This window comes from Corvus moneduloides, chromosome 11 (genome assembly GCF_009650955.1).
Source record: "Corvus moneduloides isolate bCorMon1 chromosome 11, bCorMon1.pri, whole genome shotgun sequence".
NCBI lineage: Eukaryota > Metazoa > Chordata > Aves > Passeriformes > Corvidae > Corvus > Corvus moneduloides.
Window position 1 is genome coordinate 17,591,144 of NC_045486.1, and position 21,364 is coordinate 17,612,507.

Consider the following 21,364-nt stretch of genomic DNA (forward strand, 5'->3'; position numbering starts at 1 on the left):
GAAAAGTTTTTATACTGGAGTAAACCAACTGGCACATGATGCAAGAAAATAATGTGGCATTTAATATCCTTCTTGCCCCACTAAACTCTGGTAAGATGTTAACTTTATCAAGAACTTTTTAGTTCCAGGGGATTTAGAACTGTGTACATTCCAGCTGGGATCTCTAGAGAAGCCACATCAGATGTGTTAGTGATAATCATTGGGAAGGTGGGTAAGGTTCCAGAATACCAGCAAAGGGCAAGCAAACTTCACACCTTAAAAATGGGTGATGGAGGAGGAGCTAGTAATTGTTCTCTCCCTGTAAAAAATGCTGGAAAATAATAATAATAAAAGAAAATAATAATTACTTGCAGCAAGGACATGAGTGAGTGTGAACTTGTCCAGAATAAGTAATTTTAAAAAGTTTCAATGTATTTCCAGAACACAGATATGTATAGTGGATAGAGGAGAAGCAGCTGATGCCATATTTAGATTTAAATAAAGGTTTTAAACTTTTTTTTCTTAATTTAAATTCTCCAAAGGTCAGTAGTTCTAGATGAAATTACTGTAAAATAAACACAGAGCTAATTAAAAAACCCATACTCAAGAAAAAAAAGAAAAGGAGAATGGTTGTCAATAATTTGATTAAATAGGAGGAGGGATGAATTTGCTGAATTTCTTGAGGTCATCCTCCATTTTGTAGTGCTTCAAGTTTAATTAAGGACTAGATGCTGAAATAGGGAGTCTGCTTACTAAATATACAAAATCCACAAAGTTGGAAATGGTATTTCTGATTCTTTCAGTGGAGGGAAGGATCAGAATTCCAAATAATATAGAGAAACTGAAGAAATTATATGAAAAGTGTAGTATACCAGGGAGAATCAGAAATGTAAGGTTTTAACTGCTGCAATCAATTGTTACCTCAGAAGTACAGAATGGGACACTGTAAGCTTAGGTGGTTTTGTAGAGGAGATTTGAGGTTATAATGCAATCACAAGCTGAATTAATTAATCTTTTCATCCTAATGATGGATAGGGAAAGAATCAATAGGCCTAGATTTCAATAGCAAGGAATCAGTTGAAGCATCACAAAACACTTTGATGAGAACAGCTATACTGAATGTTGTATTTGTTAAAGTGTGCACAACCTTTACAGACAACTATCTTTTGGGAAGAATAAAGGTAAAACTGATTTTTTTTTTGTTTTTTAGAAGGAAGATGGATAATTTCTTAACAGTCCTGATTTTGATATCACCTTGAAAGGCTTTTCAGGTTGGAAGGGCCCTCAGAGAGGTCTAGGCAAACTTCCTACTCCCAATGCAAGGTCAATACTGAACTCAGACCAGGCTACAAAGAGTTTTGTCCAATTGGATGTCGAAATTCTTCGAGGGAAGGGATTGGATCCCTGTTCTAATGCTTGGCTGCCCTGATGGAGTTATATTTTTCCTTGTTGGAACATTGGCATATCCAGTGTTGTAATTGATGACCACAGTATTTTGACCAAGCTGCTGTGCAGCTCTGTGGAGAGCCTGGCTGTGTCTTTGTGCTGGGAACTTCATGGTTACAGGAAGGCTGCCACAGGTCACCTACAAACCTTTTCTTCTCCATCTCAAAATGCTGCATTCCCTCCATCCTCCTCAAACACCTTGGGCTGCTTCGCTGTCCTTTGCTGAATGCAGTGTTTCAGCTGTAGTTTACTGAGTGCTAAGGAAAAAGGAATAAATGTTATTCTCAGTCTACTGGCTTCATTCCTAATAACAGAAACAGTACATTGTTAAATGTCCCTGCTGCCAGAGTGCTCCCCTGACTTACGTTTGGCTTGCGTTAGTGGGACCCTGCCAGTCTGCTGCCCCCAGTTTAGGATCATCTGGGAATTTAAGGCTTCATAGGTCTCAGGACAGACCCCTGAAGAATCTACACCATTAACCACTACCTTTGGAGCCTGAAAATCCTACTGTTTGGGGGGTTTTTTGACAAAATAGTTTAGTCTACCCATGCAGGTGTAACTTTACAGCTTGGGTACAGGAATGCTGTGGGAGACTGTGCTAAGGGCCTTGCTGAGCAGAGGAGAAACAACAGCCACTGATTTTCCCTCATCTACTGATTTGGTTATTTTACCTCAGGGGAATCACTTGATCCAGCATAATGTACCCCTGATAAATCCATGTTGGCTATTTTCAGTCACCCTCCCATCCAAGTACCCAAAAATGGCACATGCCCTCTGGGCACTTTGCCTGGCCAGAGGCAAGGGCGCGTAAAATTAACTCAGTCAGTGATTGTATTGTTACAATGTGGTCCTGAAGCATAAAAGCAGAGAGTTAGTAAAATCTTATCTTCTGATAGTGGAAAAAATTAAAACCTGAGATTTTTACCACTTATTGTTATAGGTTTACCTCAGTGTACACTCTGTAAGCAGCAGTGTTTGCTGAGGGATCTCTTCAGACCACCTCTCATATTTGTGTTGCTTGGGTGTCTCTCTCACTTTCTTACTTGGATTTAGAGATTAATTTAATCAAAAGAAGTCAGGATACCTTGAGTAGCTTAAATAACTGGTCTTTTCTGTGCCAGATGATTCTGAGTGGTTGCAGGTGACAAAAAGATTAAATAGACAACTCAGCCAACTTAAAGGCTTTTAACATTCAGAAGATGGTGCAATATTCAGATGAACAGTGGAGCACTAGAGCACTCTTTTTCTACTGAGAGTGTGAAAGAGGGCATTTTTATAACTGTGAATGTAAACAGATGTCAAAATATGCCATTTAGAATTCATAGAATTGTTTAGGTTGGAGGACACCTTTAAGATCCTTGAGCTCAACCATTCCCCCAGAACTGCCAAGGCCCCCACTGACCCCCGTCTCCAAGTGGCACAGCTACACTTCTTTTAAATCCCTCCAGGGGTGGGGACTCCACTACAGCCCTGGGCAGCCTGTTGCAATGCTTGACAATGCTTTGGGTGACAAAATTTTCCCTAATAGCCAACCCAGCAGTGAGGGGCCCAAAACTGAACGCAGGATTTGAGATGTGCCATCACCAGTGTCAAATACAGGGGCGTCCTTGGCTAGCTGGGCCCGCTGCTGGCTCATGTTTGACTGGGACCTCCCCAGTTAACCAGAACAGCTGGTGAGGGATTGAAAGGGGCTCAGTGAGCACTTCTGCCAGCTTCCTCAGTACCCCAATATCTCCTTGCTTTATTCTCATTATGAAGAGTCTCTCTCCTTTTGTGGTAAAAAAATCTTATTTGTGTTCTGTGTGAAAGACAGTGTCATAGATTGAGAAGAATATTGCCACATACATTTTGTGGACAATCTTTTACTTTCACCTCCTTTGAAGCTTTGTGTTTGTCAACAGATCTGCTAATTCTAATACAGAGTGTAAATGTTTGGTCAGAATAAGATGTTGGGTTTGTAATAGGAGAGAGATGGGGCGAATGAAGAAAGTACTTATTAGTGTGTGGTAGTGTCAGTGTAAATATTTCTGTTTAAAATGCTAATATTAAGATGATATGCAGGGAAAGGCATGGTAGAATCATTAATGATTTTTTTTAAAGCTCTCTGAAACCTTTTCAATTTAGATTAGTATTTAAATCTCTGTTTGGAGATTAAATGGCTTCAGTGAGTCTTGCAGTCCATTTTCTGATTATAACATCTAGCATAAAAGGCTTTAAATACAGCATCATCCTCTGAATTTTTAGACATGTAGCTCTTTACACTGATGCTTCTTTACAGGTGTTGGGCAGCTGAAATTGTAGAAGAGTCTTTAACCATTTTTCAGGATTTCATTTTCTTATTAGAGCAAAAAGTTTAAACATCTAAAATCCATCTTTCTTTCTATATGCCTGTGTTTTTTAACAAATGCACCTTCTCACAAACAATATACCAGGAGATGATGGTTAGTGGTGAGGTATCTTCCCGTTTAGTGAGAGAAGATAGAGATTATACAGAATAATGAAATTTTCCAACACTATAATAACATTTGTTTTTGAAATTCTGTCTAACTCCTGACAGCCGTTTACTTTAAAAGCTAAGGTAAATACCCCCTGTAAATTCAAGTAGTTAGGTAAAGCACCAAGTTAGCTGAGAAAAGCCTTTAGGAAAGCAAGTGGTCTTGTGAGTGATGATACACTGTGGAAAAAAAGGCCATGAAAAGTTGATAATCATTTTGAAAGTCATATTTTAGAATTACTGTTCTAATGCTACATAAATATAATGGAAATATTTCTTACTTTCAAAAAGGTTTAAATTTTGCTATTTTATATCTCCACAGCATTTGTCAAGTAGACACAGTGTCCAGCAGAGCACATCACAGGTAAATACCATCCACATTTGAATTTTTTCTTGTCTTTAAGTTTATGGTAATGTAGGTAAAGGTGTGATGGAGATTATTGGGTAAGTCCTTACCCATAGAACACTTCCTCAGAAGATTCCCAAGTATTTAAGTCACTAAGGTCCTTCAAATTCCATTTAGGTCTCTGAGCTCATAACTGTTGTTCTTAAAAGATCAACTTGTGTAGTGAGATCAAAAGCCTCACTCTGCCTGGGTGACTCCTCTCTACCTGCTAACACGTGGCTTAGTGGCTTCTGTTTCACACATCCTTTCTGTACTAATATAATCCAGTCCTGGTCATGGAATCTGGCTTTGATCTTTACAGAGATCTGTGCTTCCACAGGTACCTGTCTTTAAGGAATGAGGATTTCTTTGGATTCTATTTAAAATCCAGAACAAAATTCCTTTTAAACCAGTACAAATCTGAATTGTACATCTGAAAATGTTCAGATTTTCTTGGTTAGAATGTACCTGTCTATGCATTCAGAGGAGATGAGCATAGGGAACTTAGGATGTTCATGCTTTCTGTTTATTAAGATCAGAGTGAGTGCATGTAAAGGGCTGTAAAAACTGAAAGCATACATTTACTTACACTCTTTTTTCTTTGGCCACCCCAGCATTCACTGCTTTAAATATGTCTTGATATGTTGAGTCAAAATGTAAACCTTTCAACTATTTGGCTTGGTTGGTTGCTCATGTTATCAACCCTTATTAAGTGGTTTTCTACCTGCAGGACAAACTGGCCTGTTAAGCCTGGTTGTAAGTCATGGATTGTTTTTGAGTGAAAAACACCCTTAAGTTTAGGTCCAAATGTTCCCCCAGCAATGCCAAGCCCATCACTAAACTGTCCCTGAGCACTACATCTACACAACTTTTAAATCCCTCCAAGGATGGTGACTCCACCACTTCCCTGAACAGCCTGTTCCAGTGCTTGGCAGCTCTTTCTGTGAAGAATTTTTCCCTAATATCCAATCTAAACCTCCCTAGCACAACTTGAGACTGTTTTTCTCTTGTCCTTTTGCTTGTTCCTTGAGCGAAGAGACCAACCCCCACCTGGCTACAACCTCCTTTCAGGGAGTTGCACAGGGCAATAAGGTCCCCCCTGAGCCTCCTTTTCTGCCAGCTGAGCCCTCCCAGCTCCCTCAGCTCCTCCTCATCTGACTTGTGCTCCAGACCCCTTCCCAGCTCCGTTCCCTTCTCTGGAGAAGCTCCATCACCTCTGTGTCTTCCTTGGAGTAAGGGGCCCAAACCCCAGGATTTGAGGTGTGGCCTTACCAGTGCCCAGTACAGGGGGACAGTCACTGCCCTTGTACTGCTGGCCATGTAAGTGACCTCTATAAATGAATTGCAGCTGCTGGAAAGTAATAATGTAACAAATGTTATTAAAAATGCTTTGAAGTCCATCTGCTTTAAATGGAAATCATCAGGAACCACCCCAGTACTATTTTATAATTCATTTTCAGTACCAGGATCAAGGCAAAATTTGAGAAATAGGATTGACTTGGTTTACTTGATAAAATCAGATTTCCAATGCATAAACCATTTGTTTTGTATCTACTTGGTTATCACAGTTTCATCAATCTATTCAAATTAGAAGTGTTAAAAATAGAGGAAGAAAACTTAATCTAGCACCTATCTCTGAGGCAGAATATATTTGAGATTAGGCTTTTACTTGACGGAGAGAAGAGAGGCAGCCTCTCAGTTAAAATGATCAAGTTGGTCACGTGTCCTTTATTTGTGAAGAGCTGCCTATGGTTTTCCCTGCTTTGAATCAGGTGGATACGATCCGTCAGCGGCACGGGGAAGCCTGTCGGATGCCAGTGCCTCATCACTTCTTCCTCAGCCTGAAGAGCTTCACCTACAACACCATTGGAGAGGACACAGATGTCTTTTTTTCTTTGTACGATGTCCGGGAAGGCAAACAGATCAGGTAGGAAGGTGTCAAATAGCTGAAAAGCTTCCTAGGAAAAGAGCTGTGAACAGAGCAAATATATTGGAGAAAAACACGTGGGGTGTTCTTGTGGCCCAGCTAGAAGGACAGAGCTGATAAATCATAAGTGGCTGGCCCTGCAGTCCTTATGTGGGAATACCAGAAACGCTGGTCTAGCATAGGAAATTTAGTGAATTAGTTGAAGGCACAGAATGGTTGAATGTTTTAGTTTTCTGACTTTGCCTCCAGACATTACTGAAGCTCTTAGTGTCTCGTAGCTTCCTCCTTCGGGCTGTTGGTTAAGAAACACAAATAATGACAGGGCCAGGCTATGGGGCTGGTTTGAGAAGGGACTGCTGTGTGCCTCTTTAACTCTTCTCCACTCACTGCCTTCCAGGCCTGTCACAAAATAGCTCGTTCTCATCACTGTATTGCTCTCAACATCAACTACTCACATGTATTCCTTTGTCTGTGCTCTCAGTACACTGAACTAATTGGTACCAGTGTTAGCAAACATGAGATGGGCTTTTTCTTTTACAAGCATATGTTTTGAAAACATCAGAGTATATAGAAGAGCATCTATTTTATGTCTTGGAAGTTTAGCAAATGCAGCTTGGTCTGATCTGAAGAACAGCATGTTTGTGGAGTGTTTGAGTTTTGGTAAAAGCATGTCCTGACAGTCACTTGCTGCCATAGTCAAAACTCTCCTAATTTTCAGCAATTAGATTTAGACTTGTTTTAAAGTGAGGGAAGAGCCACAGAATGTTCTTTCCTCTCCTCAGAAGAACATAGTTATGTGAATAATGTTCATCCAAGAAAGTTCAGAGTAGAGTGATAACAGTTTTGTTTCTCTTCACAGTACATCCCACTAAAAATTGGTCTATATTAGAAAGCTCTGATGACTTGATGGTATTTCCTGATATCCAGCTTAAACCTCCCCTGACACAGCTCCAGAAATTCCCTGCTGTCCCTGGTCACAGAGAGCCGAGATTGGTACCCTCCCCTCTGCTGCCCATTGGGAGGATGCTGAAGGCTCCAGTGAGGTCTCCCCTCAGTCTCCTCCAGGCTGAACAAACCAAGTGCCCTCAGCCACTCCCCCTTTGGCTTCACCTCCAGACCCTTCCCACCTTTGCAGTTCTGTGGACACTCCAGCTGATGTAGATTAGGAGAATGTGCCTATGATTCCTCTCTTGAGAGAATTACCAGAAAATAACTGTTAAGAAGGAAAGGTGAAAATGGAAAACGAAGCCAAAAAAATGTGCACAACTAGCTCCTACTGCGAAGCAGTAAAATATTAAATAATTTAGATGAGAAAAGGTGACAGGAAGAGGAAGGGACAGGCAGACGAGCTGCTGCCAGCAGAAGTTGCTTTGAAAGGAGATGAATTGTCTTGGGCTGCAGTTTGTATGTAAACACTGAGTGGAGAGCCTTAAGGAAAGGGTTTTGTCAGTGATGAAAATAAGGTCAAGAAAATAATAGTTATAATGAGAAAAAGCACAAAGAGTGATTCAGGCAAATTTAAATATATATAGTAATGCTTTTTTGTGCAAACAGTTGTTATTACTTAGCTCTTTGCATTAAGCCTCAGTGGTCGGCTGTAGTGAAAACAGCATAATTTTTACATTTTCTTACATGCCAGAGAGTGCTGGGGAAGAAATGTGTAATGAGGCTGAGCTCTGTTTTGGAGAAGAAACCAAAAAACAGACAAACACATAGCTACAAATTTAGAATGATGTTTTTATATCTACTTTAAAGCATTTCCCTTCCTCTCGGGAAATAGTACATTAAGGTAAAAAACCTAAGCAAGGCTTCTGCACGCTGCACTCTAAATGAAAGGGACAAATTGACTTCTGAAATGGCTTGGAGGTTGATAAATTTCTTACCCAAGCAGTGCATGCTGGAGCCTGAGTGGCTTTCAGCATTACTGCCTTGGACATGTGCTGGATTACAAACCTCCCTGAACCTGCTGGTGCCAAGAGTTATTTCCCAGGGAGGTTAAGTGAGGAATGGGTGAAAGTTGCAGTGTTTTTCAAGGGCTGAAGTAACAACATGCACCAGGTGTGGATTAGCAATCAGAAGGTTGGAGCAGCAGCTGAAATACAGTTGGAGGTGGTTCCCAGGTTCTGAATACAGAAATGTTGCTGTGTTTAATGGTTGTCAGCAAAGGAGGAGCAGACAAAGGATGACAGGGAGGAGCTATGGATGGCAGGAATAACAACACTGCCATCAGAGGCATGAGACCTGGAGGTAAACACAAGGAAAAAGTTACTTCATCTTTAATCTGACAGAAATATAAAGAGTAATACTTGTATGTAAATAGAACTTGAAGGCTCAGATGAAAAGGGATCAAAGTTTATTTGTCTTTTTTAAAGTATTTGGGGTATTTTTTTTCTTGCATACAAAAGCCGCTAGTATAGCAACAAAATCTTTGTGATTCATCTTTAATGGCTCAGTTTGTTTGCTACGTGGAAGTTACTGGAAAATGATGTGGTAATTGATCCAGTTTGGATTCTAGCCAATGATTATACCCCATTGTGAGACACCTTGGGATGAGTGATCATGGAATGACCAAGTTGAGGGTAACATCAAAAAGGCAGGAAAGAAAATGTTACTGTAAAGATGGTGAACTCAGTAAGAAAGGGGTGAATAAAGATCAAACAGAGATGGGTAAACTGATATGGAGAAAAGAAATTTGAGAGTTGTCTGTTTCTTAATGATACTGTTGAAGACCACAAAAGCAAATTGTTTCAGTATGAAGGAAAGAACAATGATATGAGAACAACAGAAAGTCTGTATCATATCCTGTGGTGAAATGGAGTCTGGAAGGCAGTATAAAAAAGGGCAGACGAATGAAATTGCACAAACAGGGATGGGAAGAGACAGAAACTCGTACAAAAAATACAGCTAGCAAAAGGCATCAAGGACAAAAAAAAAAAAAAAAAAAAAAAGAATAATTCTATAATGCTTTAGCAGCAAAAAAATTTTTTTTACAAAATCAAGAAATAACTGAAAAGATTAAAGGGGACATTAAGCCATGAGCAGATGTTTCCAAGATAGCTGGAGTATTTAATGGCTGTTTTGCCTCAATCTCTCTAAGAAGGTCAGCTACAATCTGATGACAAATGTGAAAAGTCGTGGAACAAATAAACTATTTGTTAGCACTAAGAAGCTAACAAGATGGTAAGTAAAAGTCTACACAGATTTGTCAAGCACAAATCACATCAGAGCCAACTAATTTTGTTCTGTTATACAGGAATGCACCTCCTGCCTCAACAGAAGAGAAGTATTAAACTTGATATAATAGAGAGATACAGGCTGGACGAAACTGCTCTAAAGGAGCTGGAAACTGGTAGACAAAGTGATCCAGAGTGTTATTTATGCTGAAAGGTGGAAAAAAAAAAGAGATATATTTAAATCTCTTTACATTTTTTAGCATGATTTTGATGGGTGAAAATATACTTAATTCAGTAAAAGCAGTGAGGTTTAGATACCTATATAAGAACTCTATTTTTCTAGGAAATGCATGGAATTATGCATAACTTAGAAAAATTACACATTCAAAAGTATGATAGCAGGTTTTTTTCTGAAAATAAGCTTGAAAAGTCCACTATCATAGAATCCCAGAATGGTTTGAGTTGGAAGGGCCCTTAAAGGCCATCTCATTCCATTCTCTGCCATGGGCAGGGACACCTTCCACTACTCCAGGTTGCTCCAAGACCCGTCCAACCTGGCCTTGGACGCTTCCAGAGATGGGGCAGCCACAGCTTCTCTGGACACCCTGTGCCAGGGCCTCCCCACCCTCCCAGAATTTTTTCCTGGGATCTCATCTAAACCCACTCTCCATGTGAAGCCATTCCCTCTTGTCCTATCACTCCAGCCCTTGTAAACAGTCTCTCTCCATCTCTCTTGTGGACTTCCTTCAGGTACTGGAAGCCTTCTCTTTTCCAGGCTGAACAATCCCAATTCTCTCAGCCTTCTGAGTATGGAAAAGGATAAATAAATTTCTGTCGTATTTTTTCTTTATAAAGTTTATGTTTAAACATGTGAATGTTTTTCATTCTGCCTGCATCTTCAACCAGTTACCCTATTTTACACACTGCTGGGATTTAAAATTTCGTTGTCATCTAGAAATATCCTTAATTATGGAGAGTGAATAGAACAAAAGAGAAACTCTGATGTGATTGAATTTGAAGATCTGGGGGCCTAAGCAGTAATTATGCATGAAAAATGGTGTTGTGCATATTTCTGCAGGAAACTCCTCCACCTGCCTCCTCCTACTTACTGAGCCTTTGCCATTCCCATTATAGCAACGACCTCCTCGTGACTGGGGGGTTTGGAAGATGTGCTGAGTGCCTGTGGTGGTGTTGATGGCAGTGGCTGAGGAAGTCCATGTGGGCATTTCTCACACAGAAAGTGCTCCAACCTTTTGTCGAGAGACCAGATGTTCTCTGTGGTGTCTGTTTTAAATATCTGCCATGTCTTTGGGGTGAGACAGGATTCTAACCACTGCAACACAAGGCTGGGACTTAGACTGGAAAACATCTATTTCAGTGTTAAAATTTAAAAGGAGTAGCCAAAATGAGAAAAAACATAAGCTTGCTCTTTAAAGCTCTTGCTAATAGGTGATACAGAAAGATGTTTTTTGTGGAAATCTTCTCAGTTTGTGGGTGGATGATGGGGAAAATGTGAGCAGTACAGTCTGTCCCAAGTCTTATCTTAAGGATTTAGCACCATTGACAAAGCAGTTCTCAGGAGAGAAACATGGTTTGGAAACATAATTATGGGCTGAAAAACACTCTGGGTCTCCATCGGGATAGTTGGATTCAGCTGCTCGAAAGTCATCTGACATAAAATCATCTGCCCCTATTTTTCAAGGTTGAGTCAAAAAATGTTCAGTGGCAATGTTTGGCTCTTAGTACTGCTCTGCAGTGGGGTTTGGTGGTGACTGCAGAGGTAATGGAAATAGTGATTTCCTATTTGTAACTAATCTCTGGATTTTGGGATACTTTCTAACCAAATTATTTTCTGTGATAAAAATCAGCAGACGAATGTGTAAATAGTTTAAGATACTAAAGGGGTAAAAATATTAGAGAATACCGTTCTCAATTTAAGTGTCCCCTTGTCCTTCTAAACAAGTTAACTTCTGGGGCATGACCAAACTGGGTTTGGTTTAACCAGTGTGTGAGTGTTAGAAGAGTTTTCTCAAGTTTCTACTCACCTGTACCACCTGGTCCTGTAGAAGTCATGATACTGCACCTGAGTGGCAGGGGGAGGGTGTAAAAAGAAAATGTTTGCGACAGTGTTTAGGTAGAGTGGAATGAAATGCACCAGTTTGAAACACTGGATTTAGAAATGATGAATTTGTAGGGGATTTGATTTTCACTCTTTCTGTAGCAGGAGTGTCTGTGACGCAGTATTCCCGATTCAGACGTCAGAATACAAATCTATACCAAGCTGATGAAGGTTACCTTAACAAATTTGGCAGGAATCCTTCAGCTGTGTTTGTATTTGATGATGGCCATTAGCTCCATGGGTCTCATCATCATTTAGTCATGTTTTTTTGACTTTTAAACTGTCAATAGGAATGTATATCAGCTGCTAAAAAATGTTAGCAGGAACAGTGTAGCTAAAATTACATTGTACTTACACATGCCATCTTGAATAATTTTCCTGTAGCACTTCATAATGCAGACAATTACCACTGTCAGGAGCTTCCATTTCAAACGCTGAGCCAGCTTCTGAAAATGCAATGGCAAATTTCCCACAAGCCTGTCCAAGAAGGGGTTTGAGTCCTCTCAGAGCTCTGATATGCAGGATCAGCATCCTTAATGCAGAAACACCTGTCCAGAGCAGCCCTACCTGCCCCAAACCGGGGCTGTAGAACTTGTGCACGTTCTAGACATCAGATTGTCCTTGGGCAGAGGGAGGTTTGGCAGCTGGGAGTGGAGAGAGGGGGAAATAAAAAAATGAGTATGACTGGCATTAATAAGGTCAGAAAAAGGGTAGATAAGTATGGTTGAAGTTGAATAGCTGAAAGAGAAATTGTTAATTAATGTGGAAGAATCCACAGTAAAAACTGTGTCAAACCAGCCGGACTGAATTCTCTCCCAGGATTTGGGACTGACCTGAAGATCCTTTTTGTGTATTGTTTCTCTCTCAAGTAATGGCTCTGGGAGTGCTGGGACAATGTGTGGGCATTTATCCCCAGTTAATTGCTTTAAAATATTATCATGTTCCTTTATTGCCAGTTGCTATGTAAGGAAGTGGAAAATTATATTTTACTTTTATTGTGCAATTATATTGTGCTAAATTTTCCTTTTGTTATGTTTTTAATAGCATAGATATTTTCAAATAGAAAAGATATCTCGTTCACTGTCAGTATAATGATTTGTCTGCTGGGAAAAAATAACTTTGTATCACTGAGAATTATTTCTTTAATATTCAGAGAACTTTCCTAGGGATTAACCTTACCACCTAATGAGTTTTTTCTTCTGCTTAGTCATGAAAAAAAAACCATCTTCGAATTTTTACCTCTCTTTTAGCAACCTGATCTGTTGGGATAGCTAATCTTCCATCAGCTCCTCCTGTATTTAAGTTTGGTGTGGCTTTAGTATTTCAAGGAAAGTATTTTTCTGAGTTTTGTGCAATAGTTAATTGATAGCAATAGTAATGGTTATAGCATGAACTTTTCATCCTGCTCAGGGTGAACTTCCTCAAAAGCTAACCAAACATTAAGGAATATTGCTGCCCACAGCAATGGCCTTGTTCTGGTTGCTGCAGTGACCATGGAAAATCTTTGTGTCTCTGAAGTGTGCTGCACACAGCTGGGACAAAGATCCTTTCTGATAGAATATAGAGCTTCTGAAAATTAGAGGTTTCATCATCACTGGAGATGAAACCTGTGGAGTATTTTATAAGGTTTTTGGTGGGTAGGTTTTTAGAAAAGGGCACAGGAGGAGTGATGCATTTTCATTTTCTCTATTGGTTGCTTCAGCTGACTTTCATTCCCTGGATCTTTCTCTAGAATCTGCATTTGCTTGGTTTTCCTATTTATCCCCTCTCTTGTTAATAGTATATGCAAAAGAAACTGCCTACTGTCTGGTTTTGTATATGAAAGTTCTGGAAGAGATGTAAGTGGTATTATTAGAGATGTCAATTCTTTCCTATAAAATTACTATTTGTCATGGTTCCTATGGAAATATTAATATGTAGCTATTCCAAAGCAGGAGCTTTTACAGATATCCATCTTATTTTGTGTCTCTCACCACCACTACCCTCCTTCCCCCACAAGTGGGGGTTTTTTCTGTTGGGGATCAAATATGATGTGCAAATAGGCAGGGATATAGTGTTTTCTGCAGGGTTATTTTGATTTTTTTAGTTATTAACAGGAAGAAATCAATTAGTTGCAGGCATTGGAACTTCTTTCCTTTTCCTGCTCAGGACGAATGACAATGTGTCATGAACACACACAGCTGGAAGAGATTCTGCTCACTTGAGGGGCAGGGGACAAATCTGCATTGTTAAAATATGTAAGTGAGCTCAGAGAAAGCACTTCCAAGTATTTTTCTGTCTGTGGGAAGGCCCAGTATAAGGAATCCTCTTATTACATTTGAGCTCTTTCTGTGGTAAAATTCCCCCTGAAAACCCAATTCTGTGTTCCTGGCAGAAATTGTCATGTGCAAAGCTCTTGTGGAGCAAGAATTAAATGTGACAGCTGCTGTATCAGACCTCAGAACCATTAGCTTCTCCTAGGGTAGAGATGGTGATAAAATCCTTATTCTACAAAATACCTGTAATCCAAAATTAGAATTCTTCCCTGCAAAGCTTTCCTCACCTGCCACCTGGCAGGGTCAGTCTGCCTTGCTTTCCATTAGTTAAAATCTCTGTTACTGGGGAATCACACTAGATGACTAAAGTCTCTCTTTTGGGTTTTTTTTTTTTAGAAATAGAAACCTTTTCTAATTGACAAGATTCCTTTGAGGAACGTAAATATGTACCTTTTATGATGGAAATAACAGAAAAATCCTCATGACGGTGTCAAATGTTCAAGTGTGGCAGAGTCACGAGAAGCCAAGGAGAAAGTAATTGGTGCTTAGCTCCCTTTCTCCTGCAAGCCTCAATAACACTTTAACATTGTGGTGGTTTTCCCTTGAATGTGGCAAGAGAAATGACAGGTAGTTATTTTCACTATTTTCTGTTTCCATGGAAACCCAGTGTTTGCAGTAACAGTCTTACTGTAAGCTCTGTAATCCTCCCCCGGGGCTTCTCGCCAATGTGGTAATTTAATAATTCATGAGCATTAAGCCTGAATTTGCTGGGAAGCAAACTGTGTTGCTTGGAGCCGTTTTCTCAGGGCCAGATTCATTTCCCTCACAGATTTGGTGTTCTTTTCTCTAAGATGTCTTTATAAAATACACTCCATAAACCAAAGCAGTGTACTTTGCTTCACTTGTTTGTGAAAGCGAGGTTATTGCAGAGCTGCTGGATAAGACAGCTCGGGAAAGCAAGTCTCCTGCCTCCCCCAACAAAAGAAAAGGGGGAAAAACCAAACACACTCGGTGAGCATTCGCCTGAAAAGGAAGATTTTTAAATAGTCCATGAGTCGCTGTTGAGACAGTGAGCAAACTTGAAGTTCACCAGAGGTGATGCTCCTGTCTCCGGGGCTCGGCAGTGACCGCTGTCAGTGATGGATTGCTCAAACACTGCTGGCATCTGGGAGATGCTCTTGCTTTACACTGGGAGTGGGAATTGAGTTCTTCACAGACACAGGACCATTCTGTACATATGCTCTGGCTTCCTGTCGCACTCACACTGAGATTGAAGACTCATACTGTGGAGCTCTGGGAGATCTTGTTATCAGGTCAGTCTTACAGCAGCTGTAAGGACCTAGATTTTTTCTCAAGAGGATGAGCAAAAATTAGCAATTCTGAAAGATAATCATAATGAACAGAAAATAAACTTGAAAAAGTTTTTACAGAAGATACTCCTGCTGTTTAAATCACCTTTCAAGAGAAAAACCTGTTATTTTTGACAATGGGAAATTACTAAAATGTTGATACAGATGTGTGCTTTCTTCATGAACGTGAGACCATGCTCATGAAATAAAGTTCAGAAGGCCTGAAGTGAGGCTTGTTTTCTTTTTAGAAAGTTCCTACAGGGTGTTGTCGAAAGTATCAGGCTGCAGTGCTGTCCTGGAGTGACCGTTTCAATCACTGACCATGGTAATGTTCTTGCAGTTGACAAACTCAAGAGAGATTTGGACAAATTTGGCCAATGGAATGAAAATAGATGTCTATTTTTTTCTTGTGTGAAGTTGTGCAGGCAAATATGAGAAGCCTCATCTCCTTATCATTAACTGTGTTGCACGATGCAGCACAAATGGAAAGCCAGGACAGTAGAGCCTGGTTTTCTCTCAGCTTCCAAATAGGATGGTGGAGAGCAGTAATTGCTTTCTGGAAAACTGGCTAATGCTGCTGCCCTGGGGCTTTAAAACTTCTGCTGTGCTGGTCAATGGACTTCCTCTCTGATAAAGGAGCAGCTTCCCAAGTTAATCCATGCAAATATTAGCTTGTCCAAACTGTAAGGTTTAGAGACTGTAGTTTCAGTTTTCTCTCCCCTTTCCACTCCCACCAAACCCCAGGGATGTCTTTCATGGTGTTTCTCTCCTAACTTAATTAATGTTTTGAACCAAGCTCCTTTTTTTGCAGCTTTAAGAAAATGCTTTGATCCTATACCAGTAACTCCTAACATAATTCCATTCATCTGGTTAACATATTGTCCTTGTAGAGCTTGTACACACAGGGGTAGGAAGAATGCAGTATTTGATGGCACTGATGAAGTAAGCTGCCCAAAATGTGGTGTGCAGAGCAAGACTGGGATATTTTGAAGGCAAATGTTGGCAAGGTTTAGTTGCCATAGAGAGTGACCAGCTTATCCCAAGTTTGTTCTTGAGATTTATCAGGGGCAAAATATGGTGCTTTTACAGTAGCATCTTCAAATGTTTATGATACTCATATGCCAGCTCAAATGTTACTCTAGAATTATTGTCAGGCATGTTAGCATTCATTAAAGAAGGGACTAGAGATTTTCTGGGGAGGGGTAGGGGGTAGAAATTAAATAGTATCATGCTTATCATTTATTTTTTAACCAGTAGGACTGAAAGGAGGTGAACTGTCCTGGCTAGGCAAGTGTTTGTAGCTTATTCCTGAAAACTTCTGGCTTCTGTGGCAGCATTTTCAGATTTTTGTTCCTGAGTTTGTATTTTACATGCAGGTGAGGTTTTATGTAATACCAAAAGTGTCAGAAAGAAACCTGGGGAGACACCAAGAGAAGATCAAAGCCTAAAATATGAGTTCTTATGTGATCTTTTCCACTACCATGTGACCCTTTTCCCTGTGCACTTCTTTGTTCAGTGTTCCCCCAGTTTTCTCTGGAAATAAGCACTGCGGAAAATAAGAAAAATTAGGGAGCATTTGTACCTTTTCCCTTTTGGTGGCACATTGGACTGGAGAGGGTGAAGGAGGTTTTGTTTCTGGGAGAAATAGCTGCTGGACCATTATTTAAGGCGAGGGAAGGGTACAAGATGTGAGGTTTCTGCCTAAGGAGATTGAAGCCCGAATGTGCTGCTGTTCCTGCTTCAGAAAACCAATCTCCTATACTTTATTAAAGAATTAATTTTTTCAGTCCATGTTCTTTATCACCAGTTTCCAATTCCAACAGAAAATTGGTCTGCAGCCTCTCTGCAGACCTCCACAGCTTTGGCATTATGCATCTATTAATGCTGTGCCTACATTCCCAAATGGATGCCCAGTCAGGATTTTTGCCTTGAAACACCCCCAGTAATGAAACGTGCCCATGAATGAATACAAGGGGCTCACCAGGCCACCCCAAGCTCTTTGCCAGGCCCTTCCTTTTGTTGTCATCTCCACATGTTATGCAAAGAACATCGTGAACAAATCTCAACAACAAAAACTCCCTGTGGGCATAGTGCCACTCCTGCTCACCCAACAGTAAATTTTGTCCCTGTTTTCCCCCTTTTTCATGCTGAAAATGTAACATCCCAAACCATTGATGGCTTCCTTCCTTTTTGCAGAGTTCAGTATGGTCATGCTTTTCAGTCAGTTTGGGGAAGCCAAGAAGTGAGACACTACACTCCTTTCATTTTTTCTCCTTTGCAAGTGAATGAACAAGAAGCTATTTGACTTTGCTTGTCAGAGCAGTGGTTCTTATATTTGAGTAGTTGTAGCAATTACTAATCATGAGAGTGATTGTAAACCCAGGCTCAGTGCTGCACAAGAGGTGGTTTCACTATGATGTGAATTAGCACAGGAGGAGATGCTGCAATTAGAATTATTGGAGATTGCTTATGGCATATAGGAGCAAAAGGAATAAATAAACTTTTGTTTAAGATACTGCTTCTGGTGTGGCACGTCTTGGGTCTGAGCTCAGCAGGGTAAAATATTAATTCTTTTCTCTGTTTTGATGCATTTACCTCCAATTTTATGCAAAAGAACTGATTTTAGTGTATATTCAGAGTAGCTGAAAACTTTTATTGAGTTGTTGGTTTTGGTTGTGGGTGCTTTGTGGGTTTTTTGGTTTTGGACAGTAGTAGGATCAAGCAGTCAGATTGCATCTCAGTACCTCCCCATGCTTCATTTGCACCGCTCATTTGGCAGTTACAACTACTGGGTTTTTAAATTAATTTCCACATGGAATTTATTCAGATTTGATATTTCAGTCTTACTAAACTGGACTTAATGTTGTATAGATTCTGTGCATGCTCTTGTCCTTGTGCAGAAGATAAGCTTGAGGAAAAGATGCACTGGAGACTCAACTTTTTCCAAGGACATAGCTCTTAAAAGAAGAAATTAAGTTACTGAATTCCCATTAAGTTTCTTGACCCTAAATGTGTGTATTTTTGTCTAAAAACTGAGCTGCAATGATAGATGAAGGCAGTGGATTTTCAGGTCATTGGAAACAGGGTTATTCTTCTAGATTTGCTTTGACATAGAAATAAATTTGTAGTTGTAAAATGGGAAGCAGCTGACTAACTAGTATATCCCTAGCAGCTGACTAACTAGTACATGTGGGTCACCAGTGTAAAAAGGTTCCAGTCCCATTCCAGGGACCATTCCAGGGATACTGACAGTGTCAGCACCAGTGAGACCGTAGTAGAGTAATAACAGAATAGTAGAACAATAGTAAACTGTTCTTGATCAGTACTAATATCAAAAATTAGAAGAGTGCTGGAGATGAGAAACAAACCCAGAAGTTTAGGAGAGCTGATGTGCAAGGAAAGGAAGGAGAACTGGAGGTGGCTTGGCCCTTTGGGGTGGCCTCTTGGCACTGTTGCCTTCTTCTCCTGGTCCTGTCTGTGGATCTCCTTCGGCCAAATGCCTCTTCCTGATCCACAGGTCTCAAATGCTGCAGTTGATTCAAAGTCCCCTTAATTATTTATTTGTAAAAGCTCAAGAGGACTCGAGGGAGGACTGGAAATGAAAGGAAGGAATGTAAAGGTTGTTACTGCAGTGATGCTGGAATAAGGGAACAGGTGATCAATAGGCAGGTGAGAGAGGTGGTGGCTGCTTCATTTCTTGAAAAGCACTGGAATAGGGGGACAGGAACCAGATTTTCTCCATGGCTCTAACAAGGAGAAGATGAATTGCAAATTTTAAAAGATTTCCACTTATTAATGGAGGAAAACCTTGCAAGAGACAGCAAGTGGTATCCCAGAATATCCCTCTTCGGGTGCTTTAAAAGCAGACTAAGCAATACAGCTTTTGTTAATGAATGAAATACATACAGAGAGCTCAGCTCAAAGACTTGGCAGTGGCTTCCCTGCCATTGTCCAAGGGACAGCCTGCACAGGATTTTGTGGCACACAGGATTGCATTCAGCTCCTGTATGAAAATGAAATGCTCATTAGAACTGAAATAATAATTAAAACCTAAAAAAAACCTGCTTTGAAAGTTCAAGATCTTATTGGAAATTTAATATACAATAGAGAACATTGATTTATGTATTAGGTGGATAGAGGTAGCTATGAAGATGTGATATTGTTGTTGTAATGTGACTGTCAGTGTAATGTTCTGAAGTTCTGGTGTTGTCCTGCTCTTCACTTAACATCACAAAATTCTTACTGAAAGAATGGATTATAGCATATCATTAAAGCATTTGGTAAAATGTTCTTAACTTACTGACATCTCAAAAGAATCATCAAATACCTGTTTCTTACAGATTTCTTTGTGGCATTTCAGCAGTCTCTGAGGTTATAACACTGGTGGCAAATTAATTAAAATTATAACTGAATGGGGTTGTGGGATACATGGAGTTCGGAGTAATAGTGAGTGACAGGGAGAGTGAAACAGCCAGAGAGGATGATCTGGGTTGCTGAGCATCATTAACTTACATAAATTATCCTGCAGAGGTGTATAATGAGATAGGTATGGGTCATGCTCAAGAATTAAAGACCATTTCAACAAAAGTAATAATTCTGAAAATATATCATTATTTATAATGAACAGGTCACATGAACTCACAGCACAAAGCTGTGTGGAAGGGCCAAGAGAGGTGATGTCTGATAAATCATAGTTACCATGAGTAGGGACTTGGCTTCACCTGTGTGGAGCCCACAGATGTGTGTGTATTTATGGTGGAGCTGGTCTCAGTACCAGACTCTTACAATCTTACAGCTTTAGAACCGGTCATGAAATGCTGTTGAGAAATTGCACCGTGGGTATGTTCTACAAAACGATTCCAGCACCTTTTCTTGGATTTTTTAACAGTGTTAAATTGCTTATTTGTGTGTGGGGATATCACTGCTATGCCTGCCCTGCAAGGAATGAGCTTCTCTAAAGGGCTCTTTAGCACAGAAGGGTGACAAAATGCACTGAAATCAGGCATTTCCAAGCTGCCCGTGGTCCATGTGCTTTAGCAGCAGGGATGAGTGGCCTTTGGAGCAAGCTGCCAAAGGAGGTAGTGTGGACGCTGTGCTTTCATTTTTTTCAGGCCAACAGTGGATAATATGCTGGCAAATGTATCAAAGGAAGGCTACTGGAGTTGATGCAGTTCTACTGGATAGGATTGAAAGGATCTGTGATTTAATGGAAAATTTAATGATGTGCTCTAACTTTATTTCTATGAAAATCTAGGAAGAAAACTCTGGTCAATACTCAGGGGGCTGTTGCACACTAGGGAAAAAATTGCTCATCAAACTTGCTTCTACACATAAATTCTCTGTCTTAAGAGATAATACGAATGTCCATGTCTTACCATGCATTGTGAGGATTGTACATTTTGCAGTCTGGCTAAACGTGCTGGTTTTACTCATCAAAGAGCTGCTTGATTTGATTGGTAAGAGTTATATCAGTTGAATCTTAATGTATTTGAATTAGTTTCTTGTTTCTATAAATGCTGCTCTATGTTGAAGGAGATGGCTTAATTGGTATTCTTGTAACTTTTAGTTTTGAGCGGATTTTAATGAACCAGTTTTACCAAAGGCAGTGTACCCCTCAGCAAGTTTGCTTTAGCCTGTGCCTGGAGGAGTTGTAATGTGTACAGATTCTGTGCTTCTTATATTCACATTATTTTAATGTTATTGCATCATGAATATGCATCAACACAATGTTTTCACATGCAGACTACTTACTATTAAAAATCTGTGCTATTCCATTTAATTTTGTATATACCAGTGAATATTGTTGCATATACTTTGGAATTATAGCAACCACTGCATTTTTCTTAAATAAAACCAAAACCTACCTGTATTCTTCTGTTGAAGTATGTACAGGAAAAGCTCATTGTTTTTTTTTAACATTGTTTGTTTTTCAGTGAGAGGTTCATGGTGAGGTTAAACAAGAACGGAGGCCCCAGGAATCCAGAGAAGATCGATCGAATGTGTGCACTTTTCACAGTACGTGTCTGTTCCCTTTCTTCTCCCCTCACAGGAGTGGGATTGGAGGTTTCCTGAGGGGAAAGAAACTCAGTTCTTCCTCTCCAATATAATCAGTAGAACAGAAATGACTTTTAGGTTTTGTTATGGTTTTGATTAAATGTTAACATAGGAAGTGAACGTACTTCTAAATTATTTTTATGGCTAAGTGAATATTCTGACGTACTTCCTTTTAAGTGCATT

General features: G+C 39.9%; 1 protein-coding gene across 1 annotated transcript in view; it reads left to right on the top strand.

The window, feature by feature from the left end:
* The window catches only part of DOCK3 (dedicator of cytokinesis 3), a 185,474-nt gene that overhangs the window by 71,865 nt on the left and 92,245 nt on the right, over nt 1-21,364 (top strand). Inside the window, 3 exon segments of the mRNA XM_032121102.1 lie at nt 4,242-4,283; nt 6,077-6,231; nt 21,061-21,142. Coding sequence (XP_031976993.1) covers nt 4,242-4,283; nt 6,077-6,231; nt 21,061-21,142 — 279 coding nt within the window.